Genomic DNA, 22,354 nt, shown 5'->3' on the forward strand with positions numbered 1-22,354 from the left:
ATCCAATGCACATCTGCAAGGTATGCAATTGCAGCAGAAGTGACAAAACAACAGAGGAAAACAGTAGCGCTGACTCCACTCATCTGAGAGGGACACGTCATAAAATGCCGGTTGGCAGTTCACAGCACAATACTCCCAGCGGACGTTTGTACATGGAATATGAGTTCTTTTTGTGCAGTTTCCTTTTCTTGTTTGGTTTCATTTAGATTGAAGTTTGCAGAGAAAGGGTTTATTTATTTTTTGGTTCTGCATGTGGAACTTTGTTTGGTTGCTGCTTGATCAAGACACCCCTGACACGAATGGGTAGCAGACAACAGAATCTACAAACGCTGTTGGGCCCCACCAATTCTGGGAGCAAATGCATCAGGACAACTGCAGCACAACACCAACCCAGTACTCCGCATCACAGCAAAACAGTTTGTGAACTTAATTTTCTCTAAACCAAGCAGTGAGGTATTAATTAACCATACACTGCTTCATGAGTAATATTACTACTAATCTGGCAAACATTCCACTACAACATGGTTGGCAATAATAGTGAATGACTATACAGTCAACCTTTATTAATTTGACACTGGCAGGACCAGCAAAATATATAGAATTTATCTGGTGGGTCGAACTAAACAAGATGCAGAAAAAACGCCAAACTGGTGATTCATTAGCCAGTATCTGCGCAAGTCAACACACCCCTGAACTAAACACATAGAAAGTGGGTGCCACTATCTATGTGTCCAAAGTAGAAAACATCGTAGAAGTAACAAAGCTCCTAAACAAAGTAGAGATCTAACACACACTCAATTTCTTAGCAAGAAAAATGGGCAAGGATTTAATATGTGCTGCACTATGGCTAACGGTTTCCAGAAGTCAGCTTCGTTGCATAAGTGAAGTCAGCTTCACCGCAATACATTTGAGTTAAGCAGTAAACCATAAAACGTTGCAAAGGCAGTTGTGGTTTCGTATTTGATTGCACTGCACAGGCAATGTTAGGCCTAATTCACTCAAAATAAATATAAAGGCAAACAGTAGAATCGGGCAAAGCGAGTTATGGTTCTAGGTTTCAAGTTTTCTTACGGCCGGCCGCATTTCAAGCAGAAGGTTAGGTGTGTTCGACGCATTCATTATCCACTAAACTCAGCCAGACAGACATTACCCCTAAAGAGTTTGCTATAGCAGTAACCATAAGCATGTCTGTGCTGGCTGGTCAAGTTCAAATTATCTGGTGAAGGCCAATTTTAGGAAAACTAAAGTTTGCACCTATAGAAATGCAAGCCAGGACAACCTTCAGTGTGGATCGAATTAATGGGAGTCGAAGGAAGTCTGCTGTACTGATGGCAGGCACCATGTCACTTCTCTGTAAAAGAAAAGATGCCTATTGGAAGCAGTTATATAGCAAATATACAAGCATCAATGTGACAGTAGAGCGGTAAGTTGGGCTAGTTGGTGGAAGTCCATTTTGTAATAAGGCACGTCCTGTCCACTTATACTTCTGTTGTCCGTGTGTTCATAGTGCAGTAACCCCCCTTATTACAACATCAACGCAACACCTGACAGTACTCAAGCTATGTATATCAAATAATATAACCAGCTCCAAAGTCCACAACTACATTCTGTTGTGAACTATGCAGAGCATACCGCCAAGCTTTTTGATGCACTGTACCTAGATATTGAGCCAGAGTGAAATAGCAGTGAATGACGGTGACATCTGGTGCAGGAGAGAGAGAGAGATGGGTTGTTGTCATGGCAACAGTGCTCACCAGTTCACCAAAGTTGTAGACACCCTCCCCCAGCAGGGCGGCCAGGCACAGGGCAAAAGCACGCTGACGCTGCTCCACCACTGAAGGTCGCCGGGACAAAAAACAATATTTCATTATCTAAATCGCTTCTAGAGCTTGTAGTAACAACCACATTCATCATCAAGCGATATAATCCAAACAATATCAAGAGAAGCCTCAAATCACCAAGAATCTGTTAACCTGCCAACAAACAGGGGTGGAAGTGGAAGGGGTGGAAGCAGCAGATTTGCCGCATGGGATCAGCTTGGTAAAACCCAACATATTCCTTATTTGTTAAATCACTGCAGAATAAACGTCAAGTTACATCCCCAGTAATTGCTGCCTGTTTTGTCAGTTTTCCACATTGCTTGCTGCAAGAAAACACTCCGATATATTGAACAAAAATAAAGAAAGAACAAACTGGGCCCTGCACACACATTGTAGGCAGTCGCCAACCAATACTTTGGACGCTGAGCTTTTGCTCGACCATTTGTCTGCAGCACTGCCACAGGCACCATGCGTAAGTGGGGCGTCTGTTTTCGGGTAAAACTCGATGATCGTTTACTTTCGCACCCCGAGCAAGTGTCATAAAAAACTGGGTTAAGCCTGACATCTCCAGGAAGTTCCACTCTTCCATAAAGGGTAAAAAAATAAGCAGGCATTACAAAACCAGTCAGCGCTACCACGCCAATATCGACATGAGAGGGTTATTGTGGAAAAACACAGCTCTGCACTGCAAACAGTAGCTGTGATGTTGACAGGACATTTTCGCAACTAAGGGAACGCCTGGCAGATCTAGGACAGACACCAAAATGCTGAAAATAAAAATAATCATGTACATCAACAAGAGCTTCTAAGACAAGGAAAAGCGTTCTTGCAGAGCATGCCTGTGTGCACTAATTGTGCTTAATTGTTGTCCTGAAAAAAAAAATGCAAATGAACGTGCAATCAATGTTAGTTTGTACTGTTTAGGATTTTCTTTTCTTTCCATTTCTTATTTTTGGATCACTCTTTTTTCTTTCTTTCTTTGTCTTGTTAGGAATCTGTACTTTTTGTTATTTTTGTTCCCACTCCTGTAAGAGCCTGTCAAGGCTTACAGTATAAATAAATAAATAAATAAATAAATAAATAAGTAAGTAAGTAAGTAATAATCGCCTAGCACATGTCTATCGGTTTATGTGGCATTGTAATGTACAAAACAATGCCCGACAACAAATGCATAAGTTTGCCGCATGAATTGTAAGCAGCTCTCTCTGTGTAAACCTTTAGTTGCAAAAGAGAAGCCTAATGAACTGTAATGCCATCTGAATGGGACTAGTTAATCATTTATCAGTAGAGATGAACTCTATTGAATTCTAAAGGAGCCAAAAATTGAGCACGTTCCAAGAGCTCGCACAAAGGCTGAAATACGCCAAAATGCATCGATATACGTGGCGCCACAATGACTCTACTGACAAATTGTGATTTCAATGTGAAATTTGCAAAATGTGAGTCTAGCTTTCGTTTTCTCTCCCAGTAGTCTTGATACCACAAAGTTAAGGAAAATTGTGTTTTGAAGGAATCAAGACTAAGTCAACTTAATATTTTTTTGGTTATTGTCTCTTTAACAACAACTTATTCTCTACAAGAGAGGCGAGTGGTACACCTGGCATGTTAAGCTGCATCCAAATGCTAAATGTCATGTGTGTAAAATCACAGCCATAAGGAGTCCCACTGAGTGGATCATGAAGCAAAGTGCTTCTGCCTTGTTTTGTGTATCGGAACATGCATAATTAAAAATATAACTTTCAAATGTGTCCCCTGCTTCTTTATTCTGACGTCCCCAACTTCGAACTGTGCTCCTACTGCTATGAAGAATAACGCAGTCACTACTGGCCAACTATGAACGCTCTTATTCAGTTGTGCTCGTCGCGTCCCCCACTCTTGTCACTTGATATCTCGCCTCGTGGCCAACCTCCTAAACCTTGTTGTCCTCCTTATTGTTTGGAGATTCCAGTTACCGTGAATCTTGGTGAAGACTGCACTGCCACTACTGCAATCACTTGTAGGCCCATCAAGTGCTTCCCAATTACTGCAAGACGGAAAGAGTGATGCAGCTAAACAAGAGCCAATACTGTTGAGCAGTGCTAGATCTTTGCTGCAGGATCTGATGAAACAGTATGATGATGAGGATGCTATCGTCAAATGGCTATGATGATGATGATGGTTTATTGGCAACCCCTCTGAAACGGGGTAGTGACAAATAGTCACCTAGCCTGCTTGAGTTAACTCAGGCATTTTAGTGTATGTCTCCTAAATCTTTCTCTTCCTCAAAACTTCTATACCTATCTTGTATTGCTGCCTATGCCTGTAACGGACCCAGTCATACCAATCCCTGCTTTTCTTTTCCCACCACTGCTCTAAACGTCTCTTGCTTATCTTGACTGCCGACCAGTCGATGCTTTCGTCCACTTTGAGTGAGTGAGTGAGTAAAGACTTTATTTGAAAACAAGGTATTGACGGATGACCTTGTTGTTAGGCAGCCACGAGCCCCTGGGCCCGGGCGGCTTCTTCAGCTCTCTCGATGACCTTGGCCTGCAGGTCAGGGTCGGAGCTGAGCAACACGGCCTCCCACTGCTCAGTACTACTTATTTCGTGATTTGCGTGATTTTCGGCTGGGCACGACCACATAATATGGAATAGATCCGCTTTTTGCTTACAATGCTTACATGTATTAGGGTATTGGTCCGGGTAGTAGTAGTGATAGGCTACGGGGTTGGGGTAGGTGTTCGTCTGAAGTCGTCTCCAAGCTACTTCTTGTCGCTTGTTAAGCGATTTGTGTGCTGGCGGGTACTCTGCCCTGGCTAACCTGTAGTGCTGAGTTATTTCCTGGTAACTGACCATGCGATCCCTCCCTGACCCTAGCGTGAGCCGTCCGGGTGCTCGGTCGGCGAGTCCTCGAGCGGCGGTGTGGGCGGCATCGTTGCCGGGTAGGGAGGAGTGTGCTGGTGCCCAAATGATCTGGATTGGTCGTGGGTGTTGGTTTGTGTCTATTATGTGTTTTACGGGAGCCGAGACCCGACCTTTCGCAAAATTGCGTACTGCTGCTCTGGAATCGCTAATAATGTAATGACAATGTGTGGAGGCTATTGCCAGAGCGATAGCCGCCTCTTCCGCTGTTTCGGAGCTTCTGGTGCGAATTGAACCACCAGCGCGTATTTGACCTGAGGAGTCCACCACTGCAAGGGACATGCAGTTGCGTTCTATGTATTCTGCTGCGTCGACATAGACTACGTCTTTGAAGGAGTGGAATTTCTGATGTAGGGCTTTGGACCGCTCGGCCCTCCTTTCCTTGTGGAATTCGGGGTGCATGTTTTTAGGGAGTGGATTAATTTTGAGATGGCGCCTCTGATCGTGAGAAATGTCTACTTTAATGCTTTGCATCGACTCGTAGTTGATGCCGAGATTCTGGAGGATGTTTCGCCCGGCGGCACTCTGAGCTAGCCTTTCGTATTGAGATATAAGGTGCGCTTCTACTAGTTCATCGAGGGTGTTGTGCACACCTAGGGCTAGCAATTTAGCGTTGGCCGTTCTTATAGGTAGCCCAAGAGCCTGTTTATAGGCCCTCCGGATAATCCCCTCTATTTTCTCTCTCTCAGCCGCTTTGAGGCAGAGGTACGGGGTGATGTAGGTGATGCGGCTGAGAACGAAGGCTTGTACCAACCTTATGAGGTTGGCTTCTTTCATGCCAGAGTGTCGGTTGGCAATTCTTGAACTGAGTCGCATCGTCTGCTGAACGCATGCTTCCAGTTTATGAATTGTGTTGCCGTTGCGCCCGTGAGCTTGCATGAAGAGGCCTAGTACACGGATGGTGGTCACCACCGGGATCGTGCCTCCTCCGGCTCGCACAGTGATTTCTGGGGATGGCGCAGTGTCGGATTTGCGGTTTGTAGGGGCTCTGAGTAGGAAGAGTTCTGATTTTTGCGGGGAGCAGGCGAGGCCTTTGTCGGTAACGTACTTTTCAACCGTGTCTACAGCTTGTTGCAGCGTGGTTTCTATATCTCCATCGCTACCTTTAACCACCCACAGGGTAATGTCGTCGGCATACAGACTGTGGTGTAGACCTGGAATCTGATTAAGTTGTTCCGGTAATCTGATCATCGCTAAATTAAAGAGGAACGGGGATAAGACTGATCCCTGCGGTGTGCCATGACTTCCAAGAGGGATCTTGTCCGATTGTAGTTCTCCTATTCTTAGTTCCGCTGTGCGGTGGTGAATTCAAGCACTCCTGGAAGGTGCACATTACTTTCAGGTCTCACTGGGTAAATGCCTTCGCATTCCATTTGGATGTGCTGAGTGGTCTCCGGATTTTTGCTGCAGCATACACGTGCCTCATCTATTTCCAAATATTTGGTCTGGTATGTTTTTGTCCTTAGGCAACTGGCCCGCCTCAAATAGCAAGGCACTGTCCTTGGTATTATCGTGCAAATTTTCCCCTCCAAGTTCTTTCTTCTCATTCTTGTAAATCATTATGGTCCTTTTTGTTTCCATTCTTTGCATCCATTTAACTGTCTCTGTTTCTCTCACTTTCTTTCTGATGACCCCTGGTTGTCTATAGACAGCTTTAATTACCTTGCACTTGGTTGCCAACTTCCTTGACCTCTTCCTCCATTCTAAGTCTACACTTTTCAAGTTCACATACTTGTACACTTTAGCTGCCCATTTATTTTCATCCATGTTCCTGAGTCTTTCTTCAAAAACTAATATTGCTCTGCGCTTCTCTGACTTGACAAGACGCCCAACCCATGTCCCCTTGCACTGCCTCATTTGTGCTCCTAAAGCCAACCAGCCTGTCAATATTTGTTTGCAAAAAAGAGGTGAGGCGTGCAGACAGGACACAAGAGTAGAGAAGTGGACAACGCAAACGGCGTTCGTGTTGTCCACTTCTCTACTCTTGTGTCCTGTCTGCACACCTCACCTCTTTTTTGCGTAATGAATCCTTACCAACTAGCTCAGCTTTCTGTCATTCTAAGCTTCATTTCTAGTACTCTGAGCCCTTTTCCATGTTCCCTTACTTATCTGCACAATTCTGTTTCGTGCTAGAACCATGTCGTGGCTTAGTCGCCAGCGGGTCGTTCCATTGGAAGTTCAAATGATGTGTGGCTTCCTTTAACCATCAACTGGGCATGCCAGGACGATTGGAGCTATTCTTTCCGCTGAATCATGGTGCGAAGTTAGGTTCTATCAGGAGTGTCTAAAGGTTCGTTGCGCGGCCCTGGGAGACGGTCGCCATTGGAACCGCCCCTACGCTGACTGGAATAGGGTAGCCATGCAACACACGGACTTCTTATAGAGGATGAAACTTCCAGAGCTTCAACAAAGTAAGAGGAAACACCTTTCTAATAATTCACCGTCAAATAATGTACTCGTTCTTGGAGACGCCATAGTAAGTGATACCCATAGAAGAATCCTTGCTTTAGGTCCTAAGCACTGTTTTAAGCCTAACATAAAACCCGTTGATGTTTTAAGCATACCGCGCTGCATAACCAGGTTCGTCCTGGAAGAACGCTCGTGCTGTATTTCAGATTGCATTGCTAGCATTAAACAATTAAATTCTCATTTTAAGACGTCTGACCCTGTCCGACCGTTAATTACCTTGTGGAGCATAAACTTGGACCAGTAATATCTGAGAAGGAAGGTTATTTCGTAATTATGCCACATGACATGCTTTCAGAAAAAGCGATTTAAACCATAGAAAAAAATTTACGGCCAGTAAAACTCAAGCCTTCGGTAGTTAAGCAACGTGCGGTTGACCTCCTGTCAAGACATAATCTTGATGGGGTTGTCTGTAATGTCAAGAAAGCAAAATCCCTCACCTTAGCACTGTTTTTTTCGGCGAAGACCCATAAGCAAGAAATTCATTTTTGTGCTATAGTGTCAGAGAAAGGGACGTGGAAGGTCTGTGTTGCTAGTTACCGACAGAACTGCTTAGCTTCACTAGTTTTTTCAGACCCCTTTTGCTTGCGCAATTCTCAGGCACTAGTTCAATATTTGAGAAAGGAAAATTCTGGTGATTGTACAGCTTCTAGCATGAATATCGAAGACCTGTATTATTCCTTGCCGCATGACGGGTTGCTAAATTCTGTAAATGAGTGCATTAAAGAACAAGTGCAAGAGTCGGCTTTTATTGACAGATGTGGTGTTTCCATGGGAGCTTTTCTAGAAATTCTTTCAGTGTACTTGAAGTCGACGCTGATTGGGTGGAGAGATGGCATTTTTCTGTAGAAATCAGGCATTTGTATTAGCTCAAAGGTTGCCCCTATTCTTAGCAATAATTACCTGAGTAAGGTTGGACAGCTGCTTAGAGAAAGCCTTAGGTGATAGCATTATCACAATATTTCGTTACGTTGATGATTACCTGATTTTCTGCAATAGGGAAGAATTAACATAACAGTAACACAAATACAGCATAGTACAGTGAAAATGGCGTCGATTCCAACCAAAACCAACTTTAGACTTCGATCGACTTGCCTATAGATTGGATCGAGACGTAAAGGTGCAGGTTGCGAAGGTAAGGCTAAAAACCACAGAACTAATTATATTTATTTTAAACATGTGAATTTTCACATTATTCGAATATAAGGCGAATGAAACCCGTTATCAGCCGGCTCCAGTTTGTCCCCGTGCCAACCTGTTTCTGCCGATTGCACACCTACCTATTTATATTCTGCTGTAAATTTACTTCTTATGATCAGGGTCTACTATGAGTAATTGGTCTAGTTAAACATACTCCCTCGTGGACTCTACAGACTGACTGGCGATCCTGGACTCTTGTTCCCTTGCTTGGCTATTGATCATTATCATTGTCTTCTGCATATTAAGCTTCAACCCCACTCTTACACTCTCTCTGTTAAGGTCCTCAATCATTTGTTGTAATTCGTCCCCAGTGTTGCTGAATAGGACAATGTTATCTGCAAACCGAAGGTCGCTGAGATATTCACCGTTGATCCTTACCCCTAAGCCGTCCCAATTTAATAGCTGAAATACTTCTTCCAACCATGTGGTGAATAGCATTGGAGAGATTGTGTCTCCTTCTCTGACCCCTTTCTTTATAGGTATTTTCCTACTTTCCTTGTGGAGAATTAAGGTAGCTGTGGAAGCTCTGTAGATACTTTCCAATACATATCATTACGATATCATTGAGCGATACGCAAGAGACGAGCCGAAGCGAGAATGACGAAGAAGTTGGTCGGTGCCCTTGGCACAAGCGAGTGTCAGCCTGGCTGCCTGGCTCCAGTGTAAATAGCGCGTAAATAGCATCTTTCGTCTGTGTCTTTCCACACGCAACATCTCTGGTGGAGGTCAGCGATCCCCATCCTCACCACGGAACTCCCAAGTGGCCGGCACACCGAGCTTGTCACCTTGCCTCCCGTTGACAAGCTCGCCTCTGCAACGGCTTCGGCTTGCCCGACTGCTCCAATCGTCACGGTTGCCCTAAATCGTGACCCAGGTGTGTTCTCTGGCCTAGAGGGACAGGATGTCGACGACTGGATCAAGCTCTATGAACATGCCAGCGCTAATAACAGGTGGGACCCAACGATTATGCTCGCCAATGTCATCTTTTATCTCGGCGGCACGCCACGTGTGTGGCACCAAATGCATGATGACGAAATAACCAGTTGGGACAGTTTCAAAGAAAAGCTACGGGAACTCTTCGGCGACTCCATTGGGCGCAAGGCTGCCGCGAGAAAGGCTCTTGCGTCTCGTGTTCAGTCATCTACAGAGCCATACGTTTCCTACATCCTCGACCTCTTGGCTCGATGCCGTAAAGCTGATGATTATATGTCCGAAGCAGATAAAGTGGCACATGTGCTAAAAGGCATCGCCGACGCTTTCAATTTGCTTGTTTTCGGCAATGTCTCGACTATCGACACCATTATAAAATAATTCCGTCGCCTTGAACAAGTTAAGAGCCGCCGTATCTCGCACCACATTGCGCGGCTACTCAACACTGCTGCTACATCGACATGTGAGGGTCGATCGCGTCAGACCACCACCTGTGTTCGCCGCGAACTCGAGGCCGCCTGTTTGCCAGCCTTCTCCACGACGCCTCCCGATCCGCCAGCAACCACCATTGCAATGATTCAGGCCGTCGTCAGACAGGAATTTGAAAACATGGGTCTGAACACCGTGTGTTCCACGTCTCGACCCAGCGTTCCCCAGTTATCTAGCGGCCCTCCTCGTCCCCGGCAGTCCTTTTCTGCTACATCTCGCCGCAACCCGTCCGAATGGCGTACCCCTGATGACAGGCCGATCTGCTTCCACTGCTGTCGCATCGGCCATATCGCCCGTCACTGCCGCAACCGATGGCCCCCACCTCCTCGGACTTACGCCGCCACTTATTCACGCACCTTTGGACCTTCTGTACCCTATGCCACCCGCCATGAACCCACTACCGCTGATGCCCCTGCTCCGAACCTTCGCTACAGCCGCTTGCCCTCACCTCGACGCCACCAGTCTCATTCGCCCCAACCCCACCGCTTTTCTTCGCCGCCTATTGCCTCCCGGACCCAGCCGGAAAACTAGGCACTGCAGCTTCTGGAGGTGAAGCTGCGTTGTCGAGCCTGCCCTCAAATCCTCTGCTCACGTTACTTACTAACCGAAACCTTCTTGACGTTGACATTGACGGCTATCCTGTCATGGCACTCATAGATACAGGAGCACATCTTTGTATTATGAGTGCTGCCTTCCGACGACGACTGAACAAGCTCCTCACCCCAGCGTCGGCCTGCGTCGTCCGCGTTGCCGATGGCGGTACTGTGCCTATCATTGGCATGTGTACGGCACGTGTCAGCATCGCCGGCCGCCACACTCCTGTCCTCTTCATCGTAATTGTTCATTGACCCCACGAACTTATTCTCAGCCTCGATTTTCTCTCCGCCCATTCTGCTCTTATTGACTGCTCTTCCAGTACACTTCGCCTTGAGTTGCCGATGCTCGCAGAACCTTCTGACGCACCCATATGCCGCTTACGCTCCACCGGCTTTCTTCGCCTGCCGCCAAAATCCATAGCCTACATTGAACACCAGTCTTTCCCACCAGTTCCTGATGGCGAGTACCTCGTCACTCCTCTGCTCGACATCCCAATACAGTATGATGTCACCGTGCCTCACAGTATGCTTACTATTACTGCGAACCACACTCGCATGCCTGTCAGTAACTTTATATTGGCAAAGCAAATTCTACTGCAAGGTATTTGCCTCGCCACCATTGATTGTCTCGACGACCAATATGTGGCAGCGTTATCGACCGAAAGGTTCTCGCGAGCTTAGCATGCCCCTCGCGCCAGCCTTGGGCGTCGACCCTAACATAAAGAAAATGGTTGCGACGGACCTGTCCTCTACGCAGGCTGAAGATCTTTGCGAAGTATTGTCGTCCTACCGCGATATTTTCAACTTCGACGATAGCCCTTTAGGCCAGACGCTTGCGGTCAAGCATCACATTCTTACTGGTGATGCTACTCCTATTCACCGACGGCCGTATCGAGTTTCTGCGTCGGAACGCCGAGTAATTCAAGATGAAGTGAACAAAATGCTCGATAAAAACATCATTGAGCCTTGTTCGAGTCCCTGGGCGTCGCCTGTGGTGTCGGTTAAAAAGAAGGACGGCACGTGGCGCTTCTGCGTCGACTACCGTCATCTGAACAGCATTACAAAGAAGGACGTCTACCTGCTCCCACGTATAGACGACGCCCTTGACTGCCTGCACGGTTCCAGCTATTTCTCATCTATTGATCTTCGTTCGGGATATTGGCAGATTGCTGTTGACGATATGGACAGAGAAAAAACCGCTTTCATCACACTTGATGGCCTATACCAACTTAAAGTAATGCCGTTTGGATTATGCAACGACCCTGCCACCTTTGAGCGTATGATGGACTCCTTGCTCCAAGGTTTCAAATGGTCCACATGCCTCTGCTACCTCGACGACGTCATCGTCTTCTCGCCAATGTTCGACACTCACCTTGAGCGTCTCAAAACTATACTTGATGTATTTCGAAAGGCGAAGCTGCAACTTAACTCGTCCAAATGTCGTTTTGGCCACCGACAAATTACTCTTCTGGGCCATCTCGTTGACGCTTCCGGAGTACAGCCTGATCCCGACAAAGCTCGCGCTGTCTTAGAGTTTCCAGCTCCGAAGACAGCCGCAGACTTTCGAAGTTTTGTAGGGCTGTGCTCATACTTTCGTCGTTTTGTTCCAGATTTTGCGACAATTGCTAGGCCCCTAACTAATCTTTTGAAGAAAGGCGTACAATTCTCGTGGGGTACTGCAGAAGCCGCCGCCTCCTCTCGTCTCGTCACTCTTCTAACCTCACCACCCATTCTCGGCCACTTCGACCCTGATGCCCCTACACAGTTACGTACAGATGCCAGCGTTCATGGCGTAGGTGCCGTCTTAGCCCAGCGTCAGCATGGCAAGGATCGCGTTATTGCTTATGCGAGCCGCCTCCTAGCACCATCGGAGCGCAACTATTCCATTACAGAACGAGAATGCCTTGCTGTCGTCTGGGCGGTTGCGAAGTTCCGTCCTTACCTTTACGGTCGCCCTTTTTCTGTAGTCACTGATAATCATGCTCTCTGCCGGCTCTCATCGCTAAAAGATCCTACAGGCCGGCTTGGTCGATGGGCTTTGAGGCTACAGAAATTTTCATATTCCGTGGTGTACAAGTCTGGTCGCCTGCACCAAGATGCTGACAGTTTGTCGCATTACCCTGCTGATGACTCTGACTCCTCTAATATTGCCAGTGCTTCTTGCGTATTCTCTGTATCCCAGCTGCTTCATTGCGCCGACGAGCAACGCCGTGACGCCTACATCAGAGCACTCATAGACCGTTTTGAACACTCTCCGGCCGATGGTGCTCTACGCCTCTTCGTCCTCCGCGACGGTACTCTGTACCGTCGTAACCTTCATGCGGACGGCTCCGAGTTCCTGCTTGTAGTACCTAAACACCTCCGCTCCACCGTTCTAGAAGAGCTTCACGACGCACCAACGGCAGGACACCTCGGCATATCTCGAACCTATGACCGTGTACATCGCCGTTTTTTCTGGCCGGGCCTTGCCCGTTCCGTACGACGTTACGTCGCCGCTTGTGAACTTTGCCAATGATGCAAGAAGTCTTCCCAGCTTTCCACTGGTTACCTGCAGCCGCTCGACATCCCTGCCGAGCCCTTATATTGTGTCGGCTTGGACCTTCTCGGCCCATTTCCGAAATCTACATCAGGAAACAAGTGAGTTGCAGTCGCGGCGGACTACGCGACCCGCTACGCCGTAACCCGTGCTCTTCCGACCAGTTGTGCAACTGATGTTGCGGACTTCCTCCTACATGATATCATTTTGATGCATGGTGCTTCGCGTCAATTGCTTACAGACCGCGGCCGCACCTTTTGGCCAAAGTCACTGACGACATCATGCGTGCCTGCACAATACAGCATAAATTTACCACCTCCTACCACCCCCAAACGAACGGCCTCACTGAGCGTTTGAACCGCACTCTTACAGACATGCTATCCAAATATGTTTCAGATGACCACCGTGACTGGGACCTGGCTCTACCTTACAAAACCTTTGCATACAACTCTTCCCGTCTCAAAACTGCTGGCTTTTCCCCGTTTTACCTCTTGTATGGCCGCGAACCGACGCTACCACTGGACACTGTGCTTCTGTCCGCCACAGCTTCAACTAGCGATTACGCCCGTGATGCAATCGCCCATGCTGACCATGCTCGCCAACTTGCGCGCGCTCATCTACAAGTGTCTCAAGACAAGCAGAAACAACGCTACGACCTCCGTCACCGTGATGTCCATTTTGTGCTCGGCGCCGTCGTGTTGCTTTGGTCACCATCGCGTAAAATCGGCCTTTGTGAAAAACTGCTTTCCTGTTACACAGGCCCATATCGCGTGATACGCAAAGTGGCCGATGTCACCTATGAAATCGTCCTAGCCACGCCCACTACGTCCTCCGCTGTGACAACCAGTGACATTGTCCACGTTGCCCGACTCAAGCCCTACAACTCTCCATGCACTTTGGATATTTAACAGCACCGTGACGGTGCTTTTGCCGCCGGGGGTTAATATTATGATATCACTGAGCGATACGCAAGAGACGAGCCGAAGCGACAACGACGAAGAAGTTGGTCAGTGCCCTTGGCACGAGCGAGTGTCAGCCTGGCTGCCTGGCTCCAGTGTAAATAGTGTGTAAATAGCATCTTTCGTCTGTGTCTTTCCACACATAACAATATTTTTTCATTCACAAATTCTTCAGTTTGATTGCAGAAAACCAGGAGGGTCAGGACTAAAGGCGCTAGCATGCGCCTGACTCCTGTACAATCTGCGTTCTAGCGAAGCAATCAGGACAGCGTAAGAATAAGGAGAAAAGGAAAAACGAAGGGGAGGGGGGATTTGAACAAGGAATTTATGAGGCATGTTCGAGAAAAAAAATTATACACTGCAAGCTAAGAAAAACAAACACCCAATGTGCAACCATAAAAACAGCCTGAGCAACACAGTTTGGGCAAATAATAAAAAATGCAATTAACCATAATGGTACTGCTATTTCAGTTCTTAATATCAGGATTTGCAACAGTATGCATTCGGGAACAAACATAGGAATCGGGAAACAAGAACAGACAATAGTTCTTTACCATGTCTTACATATAAAAACACTACAGGATTATTCATTGGGCTTAAATTGGCATGAACAAGCATTTAGAACTCACTTCATAAAAACACAGAATTCACCTGAAAACCGTACATCACACCAACGAGCTCTGTTCGGTTACGTATATTTCTTTTATACAATTTTATTGAAGGCGATTGCTCTATTAGGTCTAACATTTCCTTTTTCTCATTTAGGAGCTTTGGAATTTTATACCTCAAGCTTTGCATCCCATAATTAGTTCTAATCTTAGGTAGTTTATAATCACACGAAAGCTGCATTCTGTGGTCTTTTTTTTATTTAGTACATACTGCAGACCTTTCAGTCCAAGCAGAGGGGCAATAGAATGCATACAAACGAAAGAGAACAAATTAGGGACAAGTGAATACAAATTTATACAATTTTTAGTCACACTCTGTCTGTAAGATGTCATTCTAGTCTGATATTGTTCTGGTAAAAAAAGAAAATTTAAACGTGTCAGTTCGAGCATAATAGGGTGTTAGTGAGTCCGGATGATGCTGTCTTGTGTGCCGTGTTACTGCAGGTGTTATGTAAGTCGATGGTTTAATTTCAAGCCTGTTGTTAAGAAGAAGGGAAAGGAATTCAAGCTTTAGCAGCTTTCGGCATGATTCAAGAGTGGGTATGGAATTTTCTGTCATAATTTTAGAGGGAGAATCCAGTCTTGCGAATTTATGAAATATAAACTTAACTGCTTTATTTTTTTCAAGACGCACAATATTTGACTTAGTGTAAGGATCCCATGATATACATGCATACTCTAACTTTGGTCTAATAAATGTAAAATAACAGTAATTTCCCATTAGGAGGGGCATTCTTCAGTTTGTGTCTTAGGAAACAGAGTTTGCAGAAAGCAAAAGAACAAATATCGTTAATGTGCATGTTCTATGACAATGTGGAAGTCAACATAACACCTAAGTATTTGTAATTGTTAGTCTCACGCAGAGCTGAAGAACCTAGCGTATAAGAAAAAGTTAGTGTTTTTTTTTACAAGTTATACGCAGAAATACGGATTTGTCAGCGTTAATAAACATACTCTATTCATTACACCACTTCAATATGTTATTTAAATTCTTTTCAAGGACAGTCTGATCATTCTGACAAGGTATATCACTGTATATCACAATCGTCTTCAAACAGTCTAATTTACGTACCAGGAGTTATGGTTTTAACAATGTCATTTATATACATCAGAAACAGTAAAGGCCCCAAGACACTACCTTCGGGCACCCCTGATGTGACTGGGAGAGTGGCTGAGCTATGTTCACCAATTGTAACGTACTGAGTGCGTTTGCTCAGGTAAGAAATAATCCAGTTTATGAAAATGTCAGGTATGCCAATAATTCTAAGTTTGAAGATTAATTTGTCTGCAGAACCCTATCGAAGGCTTTTCTGAAATCTAAAGATATTACATCTATTTGGCCATTATTGTCTAGAGATAAAGCAAATAAATGAATCACTGATACCAATTGCGTTACAGTCGAATAACCCTTTCTGAAGCCATGCTGAAACTCTGTGGGCACATTGTTTTCAGCCAAGAATTCCATTATATAGTTTGCCACGATGTGCTCCAAGAGCTTGCAGCATTGTGATGTCAGAGAAATTGGACGATAATTTTGCAGTCTTAATCAATCTCCTTTTTTAAATATTGGAACAACTCGGGCCACTCTCCATTCATGGGGCAGTTGTGCCGACAGAAAAGAAGCAGAAAAAATTCGTACAAGAAAGCTGGCAATAAGTTCAGGATAACATTTTAGAAAGATGTTAAGGATTTCGTCAGGGCCACAAGAAGCTTTGGTCTTCAGGTTTACCAATGTGTTGACAATTCCAGCATAAGAAATAGAATCCACATCAAATACCTGTTTCACTGGAAGCATAGTAATGCAATCATGTGACACTGCAAAAACACTCTGAAAGTGCTCATTAAAATGTTGTGCTATGTCTTCGTCATTAGTTATTGATGTGCGCTGGATTATTATCTGTGAAATCGGTTTCCTTTTTCTTCATATGGTTCCAGAATTTCGTAGGATCATTCTTAATAAAGTTAGGCAGAGAGTTGTTATAATAGTAACTCTTTGCAGCAGTCACCTTCTGTTCGAGAGAGTTCCGCGCCTGTTTTATTTTAACTGGATTGCCATGCTTTCTTTTTAACCTTTTTACCTTGCATTTAATATGAATAACATTGCGCGTCATCCAAGGTGTATGTTTGCGAACTTCCTTACTTTTACAAGAGATGAATTTGTTCATGCAGTAGTGGCACATAATTTTGAAGCAATTCCACAGAGAACAGGCATCAGTGCTGGTAAAATCAACGAGAACGTTTTCCACATGCTCTATGGTGAACACATCATTGGCATGAGAATAATCTTTCTAGCTAAGCACTGAGGTTTTGCACCAGCTGTACAGCTGGTAAGGTAATGCTCACCAGGCGGTGGTCGGAAGGTCCTTCTTCCAATACAAACAAAACATTCCGAAAAATCCTGGCTAAGAAATACCAAGCCGGAACTGCAAGTGCCCTGTAAGCGTGTCGGCTCGAGTAGCACCTGCTTCAGGTTGTAACCTAGCATAATACTGAAGGAAATGTAGGTGTGCTTGCTGAACGCGTTTTCAGTATTAGGGCGCTCCCAGTTGATGTACGGTAAATTAAAGTCACCTGCCAATATAATCTTATTCTTTCTGTGCCTGTTCATTTCATCCTCTCATTTTTGTAAGTATTCATTTTTGTAGTATCCGGGAGTTTATATATGGCGCAAACAATAAAGCTGTGACCCCAAGAGCTTATCTTGACGCGCAAACATTCAATCTCAGGGATATCTTCCAAGAGATGGGCAGAAATGCCATTTTTGATTAGGACGGCAACACCCCACGCCCCCCCTCCCTGGTGCACCTGTCTTTTCGGAACACTGTATAGGAAAGAGGAAATATATCGTCACTTATTTCATCATGTAGCCAAGTTTCAGTTAAGACAGTAATATGAGGATCATGCTTTAGTAATAAAATTTCCAACGCATCAGTTTTATTTTGAATACTGCGGGCATTGACATTAATCAGTCTGAGCTGCTTATGTGGCTCTTGGGGAGCACGTCAATCCTGTGAGTTTGAAGAATGGTTTAGTTCGTTTGTTGTGGGAGTCCGAAGGGAGCTTTGGGGAATTTGTACGCATCTGTTAAGGCATTCATCCCAATAAAAAGTATCCCTACCAATCTTAAGCTTATCATGAATCAATGAAGCTCTCTTTTTAAGCAGCCGGTCTTCTTTACAGCTGTCCCAGAGGAGTTTTCTTTTTTTTCAGTGTGGAAGGGGAATAACTGTTCTGAATGTAGATGTCAGACCCTTCGAGTTTCTTGCAGTTTGCAAAAATTGCCTTCTTTTCACTGTAATCCTGAAGGTAAATTATGACCAGTTGGTTTCCTTTGTTTTTTTTCCTAGCCAAGAAAAAGATAGACAGACTCAAAATTTGCCCAGTTTTCTTTAATTTGCGTGAACATATAAAGTGAGAGCTTCTCTGTATAAAGAAGATTTGGTGGAACTAATTTATACCTCATTTTACGTATACATGTGTTATCATTGTAGCAGACGCGTTCAAGAGAACGAACAGCTTTCTTCTGTAAAACCTCTAGTTTATTTAAATCTGTCGCCATTGTAGAGCCCAATATCAGTAAACAGTATTGTAGATGCATGATATATAACTGGTTTTAATCTCTTTGGAATTAAATAACCTATATTCCACAGTGCGCCAATTGTCCTAGATAGCTTACTTTGAAGGTGGGATATGTGGTCATTCTACGATAAATATTGTTACGCGTGGGACGAGTGAGAAAGATGAGCAACTATTTACAGGTTATATTTACAACAACGGTTGCAGCGCTGACCGGTTAGATTCACAGCGCAAGCCCAGTTTGTTCTTCCTCCTCTTTTTTCAAGTGATGGCGCCCCTACACCTCTTCAAACAAACAAATGCCACACGAGTGTAGCATGTTCCCCCGGCGGCAGAAGCGACCTCCCGGAGTGTCTAAATGTCACCACTGGGAAGGTGATACTGCTTCAGTCGTGTAACGTGCATGATATCACTGGACTGGGAAGCAGATGGGGCGTCAGGGGTGATCTCATAGGTGACGGGAGTCATGGCACGAAGCACTTGGTATGGGCCTGTGTAACGAGACAGCAGTTTTTCTGACAGGCTGACCTGACACGACGGAGACCATAGAAGCACCAAAGAACCAGGCAGAAAGTGCACGTGTCGGTGGCGTTGGTCATACAAATGCCTTTGACTGTTTGACTGGCCAGCTTGTTCAGGGTGAAGAAGACCACAGGTACTCCATACCTACACGCCACTTTCTTGAAATTATGACTAACCCTGTGACCCTGTAAAAATACTGAAAGATATCTATAGCGGCTCCACAGCCACCGTACTCCTCCATAAACAAAGCAACAAAATCCCAATAAAGAAAGGCGTCGGGCAGGGAGACACGATCTCTCCAATGCTATTCACAGTGTGTTTACAGGAGGTATTCAGAGACCTGGATTGGGGAGAATTGGGGATAAGAATTAATGGAGAATACCTTAGTAACTTCCGATTCGCTGATGATATTGCCTTGCTTAGTAACTCAGGGGACCAACTGCAATGCATGCTCACTGACCTGGAGAGGCAAAGCCGGAGGGTGAGTCTAAAAATTAATCTGCAGAAAACTATTGTTTAACAGTCTCGAAAGAGAACAGCAGTTTAGATAGGTAGCGAGGCACTGGAAGTGGTAAGGGAATACATCTACTTAGGGCAGGTAGTGACTGCGGATCCGAAACATGAGACTGAAATAATCAGAAGAATAAGAATGGGCAGGTGTGCATTTGGCAGGCATTCTCAGATCATGAACAGCAGGTTGCCATTATCCCTCAAGAGAAAAGTCTATAACAGCTGTGTCTTACCAGTACTAATGTATGGGGCAGAAACCTGAAGGCTTACGAAAAGGGTTCTATGTAAATTGAGGATGACACAACGAGCTATGGAAAGAAGAATTATGGATGTAATGTTAAGGGATATGAAAAGAGCAGACTGGGTGAGGGAACAAACATGAGTTAATGACATCTTAGTTGAAATCGGGAAAAAGAAATAGGAATGGACAGGACATGTAATGAGGAGGGAACATAACCGATGGTCATCAAGGGTTACGGACTGGATTCCAAGGGAAGGGAAGCGTAGCAGGGGGCGGCAGAAAGTTAGGTGGGCGGATGAGATTAAGTTTGCAGGGACAACATGGCCACAATTAGTACATGACCGGGGTAGTTGGAAAAGTATGGGAGAGGCCTTTGCCCTGCAATGGGCGTAACCAGGCTGCTGCTGCTGATGATGATACATTATTTGATTATATCCCAGTTCTTTATAACGATGTTTGGTGTAGTAGAAAAGGCAAAAATGTTCAATTAGTATACATTTCACTATTGTTTTTCTGGAAGGCAGCAAAATCAGTAAATTCTCAAGGTCTATCACTGAAATCTGGAATGAATCAGTAAATAGCTGAATCAGTGAATAGCTGTGGCATTACTACATGTAAGGCCTGCACCCCACTTTCAACCGTGAACATTTGTTCACGTTTCAGGAAGGGTCATGTGCATACCTACATGCTTGGCCTCCAAGATTGCAATGCTGCAACGTTGCAATCTCAGAGGCTATACCTGCATGCTGGTTAATTTCCGCAAGCTGCTACTAGATGAGACTAATTACTGTCCTGCTGATGATCGCACTGTCATCGTCACGGTCTCCCACCGGATCCCAATTACGTGTTTAGATTCACAGTGCTTCAACGGTAATGGCCGTGCTGAGGTGTATTGCTGCGAGAAAAGAAAGCGTGGATTTTGAACATGTGCATGGCTGTTTTGCTTGAGGCTGCAGTCCACAGTTTCAAGGCAATGGAAATTTCAAACTGTAATGGACAGCAGAGAGGATGACCAGCTTTAGCAGAGATCTGATAAGGCAAGCTCATCAAACAAAGAGGGCAGCAGAAGCGGCATCAACAATTGAATAAAAGCACTCATGTCTGGCCACTAGTGGTTGCTACACTATTCTGCATAGCAATCTGAGCATGTTCAGTGGGTAGCCGTAAGCCTGCCTCTTGCAAGACCTGCACCCTGCAGAACATCCAAAAAACAATGTACAGCCCTCACACAAGCAATGTACAGTACAATGTACAACAATGGTCTGTTCTGTATAAGAGACTGCACCCAAAGGTCAGCACTGCAGCAGCCAAGCTAAGGAAAGGCTCTCACTGGGAATACGGTCAAGCGATGTGCAGCCGAGGAAGCGCAGGGCGTCCCTGTAGTAGGCTTGGTGGTCACCCATCTGCTGGTGGTAGTCACTGCACAGCTGGTAGAAGCGGCCATGCACCTCCGTCACGCCCGGGAGGGACTCGGCCTGGGACTCTGTTTCCTCCAGAACCTTCTGCAAAGTGGGCTCACGATCAACCTTTGTGCCAAGCAGAGGCTGCAATAGCAATCTGTCCCTCATATCACACTCACCTGATTCTGGTAAGCACGCAGAAGTCGCAATCATGCAAAGCGCACTACAGATCCTAGCCAGAGATATTAAGCCATCTTTTAAAGCAATGGAAGCAGACTGAGGTCACTACTACTACTTCTGTTGCAAATACAGACAAGGCTTGGGTAAGCACAACTACCACGGCAGCAACGAAACGTGACCAGAATGTGGTCGGGTCTCGATCACGCTTTCAGGTCGAAAATGAGCGCAGATTAGAGTGCTCTGAAAGAACCAGGCAAATGTGTTCCGAGTTCTGAATTCTGACCAAAGGAATGCAAAGAGCGCCGCCAGAGCACCCTTGTACAGTCGAACACATTTAAACTCAATAGTTATGCGAAAAGTGGTAGTTCTATCGGTAGTTTGTTATATATGCACACGACCTTGAAAACAAACAAAAAGGACTGAAGCTGGCATCAGCAATTACAAACCACCTTTTTCATTTTCCTGTGCTGCCCTCTGCCGCACACCACTGGAAATGTTTTGGAAGGGTGCCAGGGCATCTACCGGTTGATTTGTGTACCTGCACCCACGTTGAGTGCGCGTCGAATGTGCATTTCACGGATCAGAAATGATTAATATCTTGTCTGGAACTGCATGTCATTCTTGGAAGCCATGTGGCACTCGCCGACTACTGGGTCAGCAGGCCTGAGTATGCTCTTGTGCAAACACTGGGGCCGATAAAGCCATGCTGAGTTCAGTTTGCCGACACAGCTGCCTTGGAGTTTGTTGGCGGTGATTTCTGCACTTGGAGTTCGCTTTTTGTATTCTTTTTAGACATCTTCTTAGGCATTTTGCACATTCAAGAATTCTTAGAGTGCACTCTTCCGCGTCGGATTTATCAAAGCGGTGCACTTGTTCACATATAGTGGAAGAGATGCATTGCTGATATGGAATAATGTCAAAACGTAGCAAAGTATACATATCTGCACATATGTAGCGTGTTGCTCCACTCTGAGATGAGTAAATATGAGCGGCCGAACCACTTAAACAATGGCAACTGTGATCCAGATGCATATATTAGAGGCTGTTAATTTATTACTGGTTTTCACTTTAATTTAACTCTATTATACCTACAGTATGCGAGTGCCATAAACTATCATTACAGAAAACTGTGCACACATAAGCGCTCATTAATAAGCCGTGTTGTTCTCTCGCGAAGACATGGATGCCATCACTCATATCATTGGTATAACTGAGCGAGACGGTTGTTATGCTGCTCTATACCAAAATGCACCATCTCTTGTTTCCTGTTTGATGCAGAGGTAAACAGTGAATTTCTCGAATTGAGAAATGTGTCAGAATAACAACATGCACATACTCACCCATATACGTGACGAATGCG

The 22,354-nt window shown here is 45.3% G+C and overlaps 1 protein-coding gene across 1 annotated transcript in view; it reads right to left on the minus strand.

Moving 5' to 3' along the window:
* The window catches only part of LOC142567663 (26S proteasome non-ATPase regulatory subunit 13-like), a 296,627-nt gene that overhangs the window by 90,680 nt on the left and 183,593 nt on the right, over window positions 1–22,354 (minus strand). Inside the window, exons 7-8 of the mRNA XM_075677845.1 lie at window positions 20,745–20,916; window positions 1,755–1,834 (exon numbers count right to left, since the gene is read on the minus strand). Of these exons, the coding sequence (XP_075533960.1) occupies window positions 1,755–1,834; window positions 20,745–20,916 (252 nt within the window). The remainder of the gene's footprint in view (window positions 1–1,754; window positions 1,835–20,744; window positions 20,917–22,354) is intronic.

The sequence above is a fragment of the Dermacentor variabilis genome, unplaced genomic scaffold (genome assembly GCF_050947875.1).
Source record: "Dermacentor variabilis isolate Ectoservices unplaced genomic scaffold, ASM5094787v1 scaffold_14, whole genome shotgun sequence".
Lineage (NCBI taxonomy): Eukaryota > Metazoa > Arthropoda > Arachnida > Ixodida > Ixodidae > Dermacentor > Dermacentor variabilis.